Source organism: Capra hircus, chromosome 29, assembly GCF_001704415.2.
Source record: "Capra hircus breed San Clemente chromosome 29, ASM170441v1, whole genome shotgun sequence".
Classification (NCBI taxonomy): Eukaryota; Metazoa; Chordata; class Mammalia; order Artiodactyla; family Bovidae; genus Capra; species Capra hircus.
This window is the reverse complement of record NC_030836.1, coordinates 42,364,638-42,381,515: the sequence shown is the minus strand read 5'-3', so window position 1 is coordinate 42,381,515 and position 16,878 is coordinate 42,364,638. Positions and strand designations below refer to the sequence as shown.

Here is a 16,878-nt window from a genome sequence, read left to right as displayed (position 1 = left end):
TAGATAGGTATACGAGATCTTAAAATATTGCGCGGGGGTGGCCCGGAGCTGGGTTCTCGGGGCTCCTCTTCTCAGGGTAGTGTGTGTGGAGAGGGTTCGCGGTGAGCGGAAAGCATCCTGGCCTGTCTGCCCCAGAGGCCGGAGCAGGCTGTCCCTGTCACCCTGGGCGTGAGCTCTGCGAGGCTCGAATCAGCCACACGGGGAGGGGCCGAGTGACCTCATGCGGGCCTGAACTCTGCGGCCATTTAACTGGTTCCCTTCCTGGTGGAGGCCGCTACTGCCTTCTAAGTTCGCGAGGTGGGTGGAGCAGTAATCCCAGCTCGTAAGGAGGGTGAGACGCTTGGGGTGGCTCTCCCGGTGTCCCAGGCTGTGTAGGGGATGGAGGACTTGTGTGAGACCGGAGTAAACAAGTTAGTTCGGTTTAGCTGAGCGCAGCGGCAGGGAGGAAGGGCCGCGCGGGCGCGGCGCCGCGGACTTTCTGGGGCGCTGCCGCCCGAGCAGGTGACACCGATCGCGCTCCCCGCCGCTGCACCGCCAGCCTCTCCGGTATCAGGTGAACCTTCCTGCCCGCCCTGCGAGGGTTCATGGCCAGGTGCAGGGGCTGGGAGGGGACCGGCAAGGAGCTGGAATGCAGTGAGCCGGTCGTTGCGCGAGAATTTGGAGATCAACTGGGCACGGTCTCCTCCGCCAGAAGTCACTGGCCCCTGGGGTCTTGGGGAGGCGGTTTCTTGTTACTGACGGTGACTCCCCGCTCCCTCCTGCCTCAGGCATTTACACAGCTGATAAAGTCAACTCCAGCCTGAAATCGAGGGCCGCCATCACCCAAGAAGATGCGTGCACCCTTTGTAAGTAATCCGGGTGTGCGTGGGCTGGGGGTGGGGGCCGTGTCTGGGTCGGTCTGAGTCATCAGAGAACGGGTCCTTGAAGATGTGCGGGCCACACCTCCATTGGCCGGTGGGGTGGGCATCAGGCGTGAGACGGTCAGTGGTTAGAATTGTCTTAGTGTGAGTACTTGTATGGGCAGGTCCTGTTTGCCTGAAACAGGAGCCGGGGAAGGCAGGGCCAACCGGAGCTGGGAGGCAGCAAGGAGAGACTTGCTCCGCCAAGGTCCTGTCTGCCTTCCTGAGTCAGACCAGAGCACCTGGAGGGGCTCCTGGGGCAGGATGTCTGGGCTGCACCTGCTGCACCCCACCCCGCCCCCACTGCCTGGGTTTGACCACAGGGGCGTTTTTCTGGCCTCAGCTGAGACGCTTCATGGCGCCCTGCTAGCAGTTTCCCAACTTTCACTTTTCCTACCTCTAATCTATGATGTGGTTCAGAAATCATAAAGGGGCTTAGTACATGCTTCCTTTCAACCTATCAGGACCCTCTGCGGAGAGGTTCTGAGCCCGGCTTTTGAGGAAGACACCCCTGGGATCATGTTCACCATCCTGTTCCCTAGCTGTGGCACGTTGATCACGTTTCCAGTCCCAGAGTGACGATTATGTGACTTAATACTTCTGAAGGGCTCAGAACGTGCTTTGCACACATATTAAGTGCTCACCTGTAATTCATTGTTCTGATTATGATTATGGTTTAATCCGTGTAAAGAGCTTAAGGCATGCGTGGTATTAGGGTGTATCTGGCATATTTGATGCCGGGAGTGGTCATTTAAAAACATCCCTCTTCCTTATCTAACAACATTATTTTCAATAATAATCATGAAATAAATATTTAGTAATGGCTGGAAAAGAAACACAGTAAAGTTGCTTCTGTTGAGCTTTGTATATGAAATCATGCCAGTGAAAAAATAAAAATTGAAAAGTAGGGTAGATGTTATAGAGAAAAATAGAAGTAATGGGTTAATAGTTTTTAGTTGCATTAATGTAGTTTAGAAGAAAACTTGTTCTTATAGTTAGGTTGGTTATGGTCATGAATAATGACAACGTTATAGTTTCTGTTTTGGAACTTCTTCTGAAAAGTTGTCCTTGACTTTGAGAAAACTGATCTTCTTTGCATATGCAGCTCTCAGTAGAGGCAGACTTGTCAATCTGTCTTGGCTCACAGTTGACTGAAGAACACTTTTTATTAATTTCAAAAGCTTCTCTCATATGAAACAACAGATATACAAATAGGAAAAGCCTTAAACATTAGAATCGGTTTGTCAGAGATTAATAAAAATCCCATTTTGTAATAAATTCCAGAAACTGCAATGCTGCCTATGTCTTAAAAAATTAATTCTAGTGGCTTTTATTTTTAATTTATGTTTGTTGATCTCTAGGTTTTTGGTTTGTTTTGTTTTTTGTCTGTGCCATTCAGCTTGCGGGATTCAGTTCCCTGACCAGGGGTAGAACTCAGGCTTTAGGCAGTGAGATCGGAGAGTCCTAAGCACTGGACTGCTAGAGAATTTCTGATTTTTTATTTTTAAAATTGATTTTATTGGAGTATAGTTGATTTATAATGTGTTAATTTCTGTTGTACAACACAGTGATTCAGTTATATATATATACACACATATATTCTTTTTAATGTTCTTTTCCATTATAACTTATCACAGGATATTAACTATAGTTCCCTGTGCTATACAGTAGGACTTCGTTGTTTATCCATTCTAGTGGCTTTTAAATATATCCACATTTAAAACATTTTGACTAAAACATCTTCACCAGAAAATCCATCATAAGTTTTTATTTGGTAAAATTCTCCCAAGTTTTTCTTCTTTGGCAAAAATCAGAGAAAATGGCTGAATGATGGCGAACTTTGACATTTATTTAATCCATTGCTTTAGAATGAGAGTTTAGTTCCCAGTGAAATTGATTCAGACTTTCAGACACTTCTCTTTTAGTCTCTTTTCTTCTGGTGCTGGGAGCGCAGACGCTTGTCTTCTGTTTAAACACAGGAAAATGTAGGGAGGGATTGGTAGCCCAAACTGTCCTGAAAGTGAACTTGAACCATTCTGAGCCATTCAGAACTTACTGTTGGAGCAGACACATGGAGCTGAGTCTGTGTGTGCTGGAGGTTCATTGTATAGCTAGGTGTTCTCTGATTAGACTTCCACATAGAAAACTAAGCTTTTCAAAGAATAGGAATGTATGCTTACTTAAAGCTCGCATGCATGTTATTAAATCTTGGCAGGAACTGCATGAGTTAGAACTTAGACCATTATCACTGATACTGTTTAAAAGTGTCAGCATATGGTGATAATAAACAGCAGACTGACTCTTGGTAGGTCTTATTGATTTAAAATTCTCTATGGACAACTCGTCTATTTGTCTGCACCCAGAGGATGGGTGTACTTTCCTACTCTATGTATGCCACTGCCTGGCTCTTGTGTGTGTGTGTACATGTGTGTGTGTGTGTGTGTGCTTTGTCGTGTCCGACGCTTTGCAACTCCATGGATTATAGACTGCCAGGCTCCTCTGTCCATGGGATTTCCCAGGCAAGAATACTGGAGTGGGTTGCCATTCTCTTCTCCAAGGGATCTTCCCAACCCAGGAATCAAACCTACATCTCCTGTATGGCAGGCAGATTCTTTGCCACGGAGCCACCTGGGAAGCCTGGCTTTTAGGACTTGACAATTGTTAGTTATTCTGATAGAAGCTCTCTGAATCTCCCTGGGTTGGAGAGGCTGCATGTCTACCATATGGGCCCACATTTCTCCAAGCCCTTCAGTCCAGTCCTGAGGCCTCCAGGTCAGTGCCACTGTGTTCTATTAATACATTTGCTTAGGAGGCGTGGTCCAAGAGCTTTGCCTTCTCTTCTCCATGCACCCTGTCCTTAAACCCGTGGCTTGTTGAGCAGCTGCTGCTGGGTAAGTGAAGATCCAAAGGGCCTCTGAGGCTCCAGATATGGAGAAATTAAAAAAAAAATTATTTCAAGCTGGAGGATAATTGCTTTACAGTGTTGTGTTGGTTTCTGCTGTACAACACGAATCAGCTATAAGTATACACACATCCCCTCCCTCTGGAGCCTCTCTCCCACCCCGACTCCCATTCCACCTTCTAGGTCATCACAGAGCCCTGAGCTGAGTTCCATGCACTACAAAACTGCTTCCCGCTAGCTTTCTATTTTACACATGGCAGTATACGTAAGCCAGTGGCACTCTCTCAATTCATCCCACCCTCCCTTCCCCTCCTGTGTCCACAAGTCTGTTCTCTACATCTGCATCTCTATTCCTGCCTGCAGATATGCAGAAATTGATGAGCCTGCTCTGGGCTCTGACTTGAGACTCTCTTATGGACCTCTTCACGACCCTCTAGGTTTGCCTGACATCCTGACAGATCTCTGTGGAGCTAGTTAAGGTGCAAAGGGGAGGAGGGAGAAGTGGATGCTTCAGGCAGGGCAAGGGTTCATCTGTACCGTGGAGGGGGCTTGAGCAGGAAGCAGAGTGTTCCTCTAGCCCACAAACCTCTGCTGAGAACATTGTATGTGCCTGGCTGGCTGCCCAGTGCAGCTGGTGGGCTGGGCAGGGAAACTGATTGCTCCTTTCCCCGGGGCTCAGCCTGACAATTATAGTCATCATTATAGACAAAACGGGCTGTGGCTGATAAACCCTCTCTACAGGGAAGTCAGGGGAAGGCACTGAGGAGGCAGAGACATGAAGGATGAGTGGGGATTTGCTAGAAAACAGTCAAGGGCCTTGTGAAGCAGTGGCAAAACTCACCATGGGGGTGGTGAGCAAATGTCAGAAGCTTCGTGTGAATTACTGGGTGCAGCGGAAAGAACTTGGCCTTTGGGTTCAGGAGGACCTGTAGTGTAATCCTGGCATCACTTCTTTTTAAAAATAATTTAGTTAATGAATTTATTTTTGGCTGTGCTGGGTCTTCATTGCCGCGGGGGCTTTTCTCTAGCTGTGGCGAGTGGGGCCTGGTGTCCAGTGGCAGTTTGCGGGCTCCTTGCTGCTGTGGCTTCTCTTGTCGCAGAGCGCAGGCTCTAGGGCAGGCGGGCTTCAGTAGTTCAGCCTGGCAGGCTCCCGGGTTCTAGAGCACAGGCTCAGTAGCTGTGGGCACGGGCTTAGTTGCTCTATGGCATACAGGATCTTCCCGGATCAGGGATTGGTCCCATGTCTCCTGCATTAGCAGGTGGATTCTTTACCACTGAGCCAGCAGGGAAGCCCCCTGGCACCACTTCTCAGGAGTTCTCTTGGGCAAGTTACTTTCCATCTTTGAGCTGTTTTCTGGTGGTTAAAATAGGGCTGCTGTAAGGATTCCAAGTAACTTGTGAAAACTCCGAGGGGTGCCCGGTGGCAGCGGTGGTGGTTCCCAGATGAGTTCAGGGGAAGTCCTGGTTCCTGTGGGCTGAGGTTCAACATGTGGAACAGGTCTGGAGTTTGTGGGGGTCAAGAGCCTGGGAAGGCAGATGAGTTTTGCCTCCTTTTTCAGAATACCCATGACCTTTGGGCTGCTGGGGCTGGACTGGTGCCCGATTGGAGCTGCTACTGTCCCTCTCCCAGAGGCTGGGAGGGAAGAGGTGATGAGTCAACCCAGGCCCTCCTCTACCTTCTTGCTGGGCCTGAAGCTGGGGAGTCTGGCCTCCCCCTTCACCCAGTTCCCTGCACCCACCCAGCCTGGGGCATGAGTTTGGGACTCTCTAACAGGTGTTAAGTGGTTTTTAGAGTTCTCACCCCCATTATCCCATTATTCCTAACACAAACTCTGCTGGAGAAGCTCAGAGAGGTTAAGTGATTCCTGAAGGTCACACAGCAATGGAGCAAAGGGGCCTCAGTCTTAGGTGGACTGGGTTCTGCTTCTGAAAATGCAGTCTCAGACAGACAGTATTGAGGGTGGGCTCCTCCGGGGTTTCTTTTCTTCCTAAAGTCTTTGCATTAAAACTCCCAACTCTCTGCCGGCAAAATACGTTCTCAGCACCCTCCCCAGACTTCAGGGTTTTGCTTTTGTTTTGAATTACATGCCTCTCGAGGGTTTCCCCAGAGTATTGGAAATGGAGTGGGTGAGATGAGGGGTTTCCACACTCACCACAGCATGTGATTTGGGAACAAAGAGGGTTTCACAACCTCCAGAGTGTCTCCAGTTGGTCCTGGAGCTGTCTGTGAACCTTCCAAATTAAGAATAATAAAACATCCCCAAGAACAGTGGCAGCAAAAACTGACATTTACAGAATGCCACCTATTTGCCAGGGCTTCCCAGGTGGCGCTAGTGGGAAAGAACCCACCTGCCAATGTAGGAGACACATGTTCTATCCCTGAGTCAGGAGATCCCCTGGAGGAGGGCATCGCAACCCGCTCCAGTATTCTTTGTTAAAAAATTAATTTGTTTATTTTAATTGGAGGCTAGTTCCTTTACAATATTGCGGTGTTTTTTGCCATACATTGGCATGAATCAGTCATGGGTGTACATCCAAAACCCCCTCCCACCTCCTCCCCATCCCATCCCTCAGGGTTGTCCCAGTGTACTGGTTTTGAGTGCCCTGCTTCATGCATCAAACTTGGACTGGTCATCTATTTCACATATGATAATATACATGTTTCAGTGCTAGTCTCTCAGATCATCCCACCCTCGCCTTCTCCCACAGAGTTGAAAAGTTTGTCCTTTATATCTGTGTCTCTTTTGCTGTTGTGCATATAGGGTCATCGTTACCATCTTTCTAAATTCCATATATATGCATTAATATACTGTATTGGTGTTTTTCTTTCTGACTTACTTCACTCTGTATAATAGGCTCCAGTTTCATCCACCTCATTAGAACTGACTCAAATGCATTCTTTTTATTAGCTGAGTAATATCCCATTGTGTACATGTACCACAGCTTTCTTATCCATTCGTCTGCCGATGGACATCTAGGTTGCTTCCATGTCCTAGCTATTGTAAACAGTGCTGTGATGAATGTTGGGGTACACGTGTCTCTTTCAATTCCCACTCCAGCAGTCTTGCCTGGAGAATCCCATGGACAGAGGAGGCTGGTGGGGTACAGTCCATGGGGTCGCAAAGAGTCAGACTCTACTGCAGTGACTGAGGATGCACCTGTGTACCAGGTAGTGTTTGCTTTACAGTACTAACTAATGTCCTCAGGACAGTCTTCTGAATTGTGTGCTGTAATTACCCTTATCTTAGAGCTGAGGGAACTGAGGCTGGGAGTTAGGTAACGGTGACCACGGCTATTCAGCTAATAAGTAGTACAGCTGGAATTTGAACGAAGGCTGTAATCAGTATGCAGTTTCTAAAAACCAAATGCATCCTGCTTTAAACACAGCAGTCATGCTCACTAGCCTACTTTCTGTGTTTTTTGTACTCCTGAAATATTTCATTAAAAAAAATCAACATTGACTGCCACTTCAATAAATGGCGCTGGGAAAACTGGACCGCTACATGTAAAAGAATGAAATTAGAACACTTCCTAACACCATACACAAAGATAAACTCAAAATGGATTAAAGACCTAAATGTAAGACCAGAAACTATAAAGCTCTTAGAGGAAAACATAGGCAGAACACTCGATGACATAAAGCAAGATCCTCTAGGACCCACCTCCTAGAGTAATGGAAATAAAAACAAAAGTAAATAACTGGGGCCTGATTAAACTTAAAAGCTTTTGCACAGCAAAGGAAACTATAAGCAAGGTGAAAATTCAACCCTCAAATGGGAGAAAATAATAGCAAATGAATCAACTGACAAAGGATTAACTTCCAAAATATACCAACAACTCATACAACTCAACACCAGAAAAAAAAAACCCAATCAAAAAGTGGGAGAAAGACTTAAACAGACGTTTCTCCAAAGAAGACATACAGATGGCTAACACATGAAAAATACATGAAAAATGCTCAACATCACTCATTATTAGAGAAATGCAAATCAAAAGTACAATGAGATAATCACCTCACACTGGTCAGAATGGCCATCATCAAAAAGTCTACAAACAATAAATGCTGGAGAGGGTGTGGAGAGAAGGGAACGCTCATGCACTGTTGGTGGGAATGTAAATTGATACAGCCACTATGGAAGACAGTATGGAGATTCCTTATAAAACTAGGAATAAAACCACCGTATGACCCAGCAATCCCACTCCTAGGCATATTCCCTGAAGAAACCAAAACTGAGAGACACATGTATCCCATTGTTCACTGCAGCACTATTTACAACAGCTAGAACATGGAAGCAACCTAGATGTCCATCGACAGATGAATGGATAAAGAAGTTGTGGTACATATGCACAATGGAATATTGCTCAGCCATAGAAAGGAACGCATTTGAGTCAGTTCTGGTGGGGTGGATGAACTTAGAACCTATTATACAGAGTGAAGTGAGTCAGAAAGAGAAAGATAAATACTGTATTCTAACACATATATTGGAATCTAGAAAAATGGTACTGAAGAATTTATTTACAGGGCAACAGTGAAGAAACAGACATAGAGGATAGACTTATGGACACGGGGAGAGGGGAGGAGAAGGTGAGATGTATGAAAAGAGTAACATGGAAACTTACACTACCATATGTAAAATAGATAGCCAATGGGAATTTGCTGTGTGGCTCAGGAGACTCAAATGGGGGCTCTGTGTCAACCTGGAGGGGTGGGATGGGGAGGGAGACGGGAGGGAGGTTCGAAAAGAAGGGGATATATGTATATCTATGGCTGATTCATGTTGAGGTTTGACAGAAAAGAGCAAAATTCTGTAAAGCAATTATTCTTCAATAAAAATAAATTAATTAAAAAAAAACAGATTGCAAACTTCTGACAAGGGGGCTAAATGGGGCTGAGCGTGGGTGGACTGGAATGCTTCCTAGTGGTCTTGAATGAAAGAAAAACATTGCTTTTGCTTTGTTTCAATCCTTGGGTTAAAAATTCTTCTGGAAGTGCCTTTCCTGTGCAGTGCCCGCACCTGAGGGTCTCACACTGGCTCTGAGTTGCAGGAGTGAATGTTGGTTATCATTCAGGGGCAGATGGCGAAATCTGCTAGAGGGCTGGGTGGTGTCCCTCCTCCTTGTGGTGGGGACGAGGTGGGGTTCAGGTTCCTGATTGGCTACTTGCAGGCTGACCCTGGGTAAGTGACCTCATCTTAGTCTCGGTTTCCCCAACTGCAAAATGAGGTACGACTGCCCCTCTCTGTCTAGCCTTCTCTGCCCTACGGACACCCTCTCCTGTGGTTCTTCCTCTGGGCTGCACAGTAGAATCACCTGGAGGCTTAAAAAAACCCCCAAAACACCAGGCCTGGGTCCACCCCAGGGATCCTGCTTCGGACCCAACCCTAAGATCGCCCTGAGATGCCCGCACTGCTGTGCTTTGGCTCCTGTCTGGCCCCACCCCTGTTCACCTGTCTCCATCTGTCTGCTCTCCATCTATTTGCTTTTCTGCCTCCTCTGATTGCAGCGGAGTGTGAGAGTTAAGAGTGAAGGATTTGGGGGACTTCTCTGGCAGTCCAGCGGTTAAGACTCAGCGCTTCCACTGCAGAGGACACAGGTTTGATTCCTGGTCAGGAAATCCCATCTGCCACATGGTGTGGCCAAAAAAAAAAAAAGGGCAGGATTTGGGTTTGAATACATGCTCCCCCTCATTTTTCAAGACTTCAACAAAAATCTCTGATGCTGCCTTTCCCAGGAGGAGGTCCTCTCCTCCTGGTCTCTCTTATACCCATTTCAGCCAGATTTTTACCTCCAACTCCCAATAGGAGCTGTTCTAAAGATCAGCAGTGACCTTCACCCCAGACCGCTCCTCTGACCTCCAGACTCACACATGCAGCTGCCCCGTTCCAGGTGGACATTTCACCCCAGTGTACCCTCCCCGCCAGCAGCCTGCCCATTCAGCCTCCTGGAAACCTTGAAGTCACATTTCACTCCTCTCTCCTTCAAATCTTCCCTCATTGCAAATCTTGTTGAGTCCACCTTCAAAGAAGTTCAGAATCCATTATTTCTCATGCCCTGCTCGCCCCATCTTGTCTGAGCCATCAGCTTCTCTCTCCATCTTCCATCCTACCCTCTCCTCCTCCCCCCGCACTCCAGCCACGCTGGCCTCCAGGATGTTCCTCAAACACACGCCTACCTGGGGCCTTTGCTCAGGTTGTCCCCTTGGCCTGAATGTTCCCGGTATCTGCGGGGCCCACTCTCTGCCTTCCCTGACACCCTTAGACTGTTGCAGCCTGTGTTCCAACCCACCCCCCCCCCCACCACATTGTGCTTCAGACCACTTAATCCTGTTTTACCTTTTCTTTCTTTTTGTTCTTATTTGATATCTCTTCTATTTGATAACATCATTTACTGGGGCTTCCCTGGTGGCTCAAACGATAAAGAATCCTCCTGCAATGCAGGAGATCCGAGTTCGATCCCTGGATCAGGAAGATTCCTTGGAGAAGGGAATGGCCACCCACTCCAGTATCCTTGCCTGGAGAATCCCATGGACAGAGGAGGCTGGCGGGCTACAGTCCATGGGGTCACAAAGAGTCGCACATGACCGAGCAACTAAGCACACCGACACTGAGGCTTTAAATGCATTTGAAGAATTTCTTTCTCTCTCTCTGATACTGAACAAGAGCTCTATGAAGACGGGTATCTTGGCTTTGTTCATGGGCGTAGCCCAGGTACCTGGCTCTGTGAGCCTCTGTTGAGGGAATGAGCAAACGAATGAGTCCTTTGACCCTCCCAGGCAGAGGCGAGCATCCCCAAGGGGAAAGAATTCTCAAGGGGTATCGTTGACCAGTTACACCGCTTCCCTGAGGTGGGAGAGAGTGTTTGTTAAGGGCAGGGTGATTCTGCATGCATGCTGGCAGCCTCCTCCCCTGTAATTTGGGCAAGGCTCGGGTCTGAGACCACAGCTCGGGGTAAAGGCTGGAGGCTTGGGGTCAGGAACCCAGTGAGTTCTGGAGCCCGTCAGCGGGAGAGCACGTCACATGCTTGTTTTGCTGCTGTTGTCACTGTTGCCATTGTCCTGGGCGCCCCAGTGCTTTATGTCTGCCTTTCACAGACGTTTAAAAGGAGTGTAAAGATACATACAGTTGGAATGAATAGGTGGACATATTTGTGATAAAGTACATACAGTAACACAATGGTAGAATCTAGGTGGTGGGTATATGTTCATGAAAAAAAGCTTTCAATTTTGAGCATTTGAAAAATTTTCATAATAAAGTGGAGAAATAATAAAGTTGGAAAGTATGCTATAAACTTACAAATGCTCATTGCAGAAAAGCTGCAAAATGCAGAAAAATAGAAGGAAACAAAATAATCACAACAACCACCCTTAGCCTGAGCACCTGGAGGGAATCTGTTAGGATGTTGGTATATATCTTTCTAGTCTTTTGTGTATTTCTTTTGTTACATAATAGTAATTGTAGGGATTACCCCAGATTGAGCACACTGATGTTTATCAAACCTTACATTGTTTTCTGATTCTAAAGCAAATATATATGTATTTACACTTTTGGAAAACTAGAAAATAATTAAAAAGAAAATTAATATCCCAAATTCCACCACCTAGTAATAAACACTGTTTACATTTTGGTGTACTTCCACAATTTTTTTTAATGTGTTGGTTTTCCTTTTGAAACAAAGTTTTAAAAAAATACCATTTTGTGTAAAGGTTTTTTTCTTTAACTTAAAAAATTGAGTTATCCTTGATTGTAAAGCTTTTTTATTAACCATTATGTTATGGTTATTTCTTGTCCTTAAGTATTCTTTTAAAATATAACTGTACAGTATACTATATAAATATGGCAGAATTTAACTAATATCTTTATGTAGAATATTTAGGTATCTAATGTTTTGTCATTAGATGTGAGTTTGTGACATCTTTTATATGCGTTTCAGGTTATTATTAAGAGCTGGTCTATAAAGATGTGAGCCAGAGAATACGAATATATTTAAGATTGTGTGCAGGCGTGCATACTAAGCTGCTTCAGTTGTGTCCGACTCTTTGCGACCCTGTGAATCATAGCTTGCCAGACTCCTCTGTCCAAAGGATTCTCTAGGTTGCCATGCCCTCCTCCAGGGGATCTTCCTGACCTAGGGATCCAACCCACCTCTCTTATGTCTCCAGCATTGGCAGGCAGGTTCTTTACCACTGGAAGCCCATTTTTAAGGTTAGTGATACAAATTGCCAAATTGACCTTCAGAAAAGAGTTGTATTGATTTATACTCCTATCAACAGTGACTGAAGGTATCTGTTTACCTGCATCTTTTCTTATATTTAGTATTAGTATTTCCCCTGAACCATTTTTTAAATTTGCTTTAATTTGATTACTATTGAGATAGAATAAGTTTTCTTGTGTTAGTGGTAATATATATTTCTCTTTTAAAAATTAGTTATTATACTCTGTCTCCATTTTTTCTGTTTCAGTGTTTTTTTCTTGATTCATGAAAATTCTTTATATATTAAGGCTGTCATTTTCTTCCAGTTAGTCATGGTAGTTTGTCTGTGGTGTTTTTTCAGTGCACAGAATTTTCTGGCCTGGTTCTTTTGATTACAAGCAGCCCACTTAAGCTAGCTCAAGTAAAGAAGGTTTATTCTAAGGACATATGTAGAGGCGTAAGGGGAAAACTTAAGTACAGGAGCTCTAATAAAGCTGGGCCTCCCAGGGGCTGGGAGACAGTTCAGGATCATGGTGATTCCAGGCACTCCGAAGCTGAAATTTGTGCATCTCTAATGGCACCCCACTCCAGGACTCTTGTCTGGAAAATCCCATGGACGGAGGAGCCTGGTAGGCTGCAGTCCATGGGGTCGCTAAGAGTCGGACACGACTGAGCGACTTCACTTTCACTTTTCATTTTCATGCATTGGAGAAGGAAATGGCAAGCCCACTCCAGCAATCTTGCCTTGAAAGTCCCATGGATGGAGGAGCTTGGTGCAGACTATTACCCATGGGGTCACAAAGAGTCGGGCATGACTGGACGACTTCATTTTCACTTTCAGTGCTCCACCCGTGGCGTGACTGAGCTAGCTGTTCTTGATGAGCCTGCTTCCTTCTCTCCCACTGTCCACAGGGGTCTTCTGCTTGGTCAGAGTGGGTGTGAGAACTCCACCCCTTGGTTTGGCCTGTGCTTCACTGGGGTCTCTCTTGTCTCCTCCATGTCATGATTTTTCAATTTAGGCTCTCGTGTCAAAAGCTAGTTTTAAAAATTACTTGATTCAAATTTTTGAGAGTGAGAGAGAGGACCATGGAGGATCACAGGACACTGACCTGCTTGGGGTCCGTGCCTTTTTCTAGTCCAGCTGGTGGAGGCTGAGATGCCGTGGTCACGTGGCATAAAATATGGCTGCCGGGGCAGTCGGGATTGTGGGTGGTCATTTTCTCTTAAGAGGGAGTGTGAACATAATAGGCAATGATAGAAAGTTGAAATAAGAAGAACTTTAACATTTTTTTTTTCAATCATAAAAACTTTCCCCCCCAAATGTTTATTATTTATTTATTTATGTTTGACTGCTGGGTTTTCATTGTTGCGAGGGTTTCCCTCTAGTTGCGATGAGCGAGGTCTACTCTGTAGTTGCAGAGGCTTGTCTTGTTGCTGAGCCCGGGCTCTAGGGTGCGTGGGCTTCAGTAGTTGCGGTGCCTGGGCTGTAGAGTTCAGGCTCAATAGTTTTGGCACACAGGTTTAATTGTTCCAAGGCGTGTGGGATCTTCCTGGATCAGGGATCAAACTTGTGTCTTCTGCATTGGTAGCTGGATTCTTCACCACTGAGCCACCACGGAAACCGATAAAAACTTTCAATCTTTTACTTTATGCCTTTTTCTTTGGACTTTATCTTTAGAATGTCCATCTCTATTCTAAGATCTGACGTGTATCCACCTATATTATTTTAGGTTTTATTTTGTGGTTTTATGTGTTATTGACATATTTAAATGTTAATGATTTTTAAGCATTATTAACATGGTAATATTTACAGGATTCAAATGAAAGATGGTTTTAGGAGGTTTTGGTGACAGAGAATATTCACCTTTTCCAATTAAAAAACTGCAAGGTCATCAGTATGAAGGATTTTTTCCCATCTAAAATTATTAAAAATTTTTTTTATCATAAAAGTAATTCACATTGATTAAAAACAATAGAATAATATAACATAAAATGTAAAAGTCTCTGAATCCCAGTCCCCCACTGTATATAGTATATAACAATTTGATGTATTTTCTGTAGCTCGTACATAGTGTATAATATGTTTTGCTTATATGTGTACAATGTTTTTTTTAAAATAATTTTTATAGGGGTATATTTGATTTACAATGTTGTGTTAGCTTCAGCTATACAGCAAAGTGAGTGTGTTATACGTATACATACACCCACTCTTTTAGATTCTTTTCCCATATAAGCCATTACAGAGTATTGAGTAGAATTCCCTGCATTATACAGTAGGTTCTTATTAGTTATTTATTTTATATGTAGTGATGTGTATGTGCCAATAAATTCTTCCAATTTATCTTTCACTACTCCCCTCCCCCCAGAGCCATAAGTTTATTTTCTACATCTGTAACTCTATTTCTGTTTTGCAGATAAGTTTATTTGTAGCCTAGTTTTAGATTTCACATAAAAGCAATATCATGTATTTGTCACAATGATGTTTTTTAAACAAAAGTGGGGTAATGTTTTCCAACTTATCTTTTCGATTGCTTCTGTGTCTGCTCATGTAAAACCAACCTGTTCTCTCTATTGGCTGTATATACATACACATATAAGATAATTTATTTCACTGGTGCTTATTAGTGGTTGTCTAGGTTGTTTTTCCCATATGAATTGTGGAGGCCAGACACGGTTCCCCATTTGCTTGCTAAGGAAAATGGCTGTTACACAGCTCAGTATAAGCTGTGCTTTTGTGGAGAGGATAAAGACCTTTTGTTCTGAAATCCCGTGGGGGCAGAGTCTCAGCTTTGCCATTGTCATTGCCTGCGTTGTGTGGGAGAGCCCTGGTTACTGCGCTCGGGAGAATTGCTGGCTTCCTGCTGGCTCCCCTGTTCCAGGGGGAAGATCACCTGGCATAGCATACCACTAGATTTTGGAGCTGGGGATCAAGCTGAGTGAGGGATGGATCACTTTCAATCCAAACTTAAGGGCCAGAGAGGGAACATTTTACTATGTCTGGTCTCTGTTGCCATAGAGAGAAAACACCATTGGCCACAACGTAAATGATGGGGATGCCAATAAAACTTTATAGATGCTGGAGTTTGAATTTCATATAATTTCTTGTGTCACAATATATTCTTCTTTTGACTGTCCCCCCAACCATTAAAAAATGTAAACATTACTCTTTGCCAGCAGACAAAAATAAGCAGAGGCACACAACGGGCCCAAGGACTGTAGTTCCCATATTTCTAAATTTATAACACGATTTCTTGAGTTTTTAATTTTGATTGAGCAGAGTTGGCTGTGTGTATCATTGAGCAGTTGTTTCTCCAGTTAGAGTTTAGTGAAAGAGGGTGCATTATTCATGTGTGTGTTCATGGCAACCTGTCCTCACTGGTCCTTGCAAGACCCCTTGTCTTCTGTTTACTTTTAAGTTCCATTATATCATCATTTTTCTCTCCATCTTCCCAATGGTTAGCTAGCATCCTAATATGTTTAATATATGTTCTTTAATTTCTAAAATGATGTGTGTGTTTTTGAGATTCTTTTGTTGTTGCTTTTTAAAAATAACTTTTTGGGGTATGGTTCTGATAAGACGTGTATTATTGGTTTGTGTGTGGGCGTCTTTAATTTATATAAGTGGTATTTTGCAGAGCTCAGTCTTCATTTTTCCACTCAGCATTGTAGCTAAGATAGCCTGTGTTGTCACGTGAACATCGAGTCCTTGCTTCTAACTAGTGCACAGGGCCCCACGGCTGAATCCATCACCTTCAGATCATTTTTAAAAAGAAATTTCCTTGAGTGGTGACATGTTTTAAGCTAGTTCATATTTGGAAATATGTACCTTTTGCCGTTTATAAGAGAGGCAATATGATTGAATATTTAAAAAATCACAGCTTTTTTGCTTTCAAACTGTAGAAATCCATTTTTCAAAGTTAAAAAAATTTATTAATTAAAAAATTAAGGTCGAATTTACTCCATTTGGTGTTCAGTTCAGTGGGTTTTGATAAACACATACAATTGAGTAACCATTCACCATGATCAAATACAGAATAGTACAGAAACTTTCATTGCTCCAAAATTCCCTCATACCCCTTTCTTGCCCACCCCTTGTAGCCCCTGGCAATCATGGATTACTTTTCTGTCCTATAGGGATGGCTGTTCTGGAATGACAAATAAATGGAATCACACAGTATGTAGATTTTTACTGTAGGTAGGTTTTTGGTATGGCTTTTTTCACTTAGCATCAGTATTCAGTGTTACAGAGCTCGAGTTTCTTCGTACATATTTTTGTTGCTGTGTGTGTGTGTGTGTGTGTGTGTGTATCTATAGTAAACATGTTTCTCTGCATTGGTCTTCTTTCATTGTGATTTGCTTGGGACACAGTGAGCTCCTTGGGTCTGCGTACCTACTGGCTGCTTATTACTTGACAGCATATTAAGTGAAAATGTTAGTTGCTCAGTTGTGTCTGACTTTTTGCGACACCATGGACTGTAGCCCACTAGGCTCCTCTGTCCATGGAAATCTCAGGCAAGAATACTTGAGTGAGCTGCCATTCCCTTCTCCAGGGGATCTTCCTGACTGAGGGATCGAACCTGTGTCTCCTTCATTGCAGGCAGACTCTTTAATGTATGAGCCACCAGGGAGGCCCTCATATTACTCAAGTCCAAAATGTCTCCTTTTCTCATCTTTAGGCTCCCTGAGGGCTGGGTCTCTGCTTTGCCTTTATGTCCCGGCTTATTCATGGAAATGCCCACTTAATTTCCCTTCTGGGGATCCTTGAAGACCTCCTAACTCTTACCCAACAATTAATAAACATTTTTTCCCTTTGTTTTGGAAAACAAATGGGATTTGTAAGTTGTAACCATTGTCCAGTGTTCTGAAATAGATTCTCAGTAAGGCTGA

At 44.2% G+C, this 16,878-nt stretch overlaps 1 protein-coding gene across 4 annotated transcripts in view; it reads left to right on the top strand.

Annotated features, from left to right (window-relative positions):
• The window catches only part of LOC102176672 (HRAS-like suppressor 3), a 35,955-nt gene continuing 19,283 nt past the window's right edge, over positions 207 to 16,878 (top strand). For 2 of the 4 annotated variants that reach the window (XM_018043373.1, XM_018043376.1), the window contains exons 1-2: positions 207 to 297; positions 768 to 845. In XM_018043373.1, the coding sequence (XP_017898862.1) occupies positions 831 to 845 (15 nt within the window). In that variant the 5' untranslated portion in view covers positions 207 to 297; positions 768 to 830. The other 2 variants (XM_018043375.1, XM_018043374.1) reach the window with 2 other exon arrangements.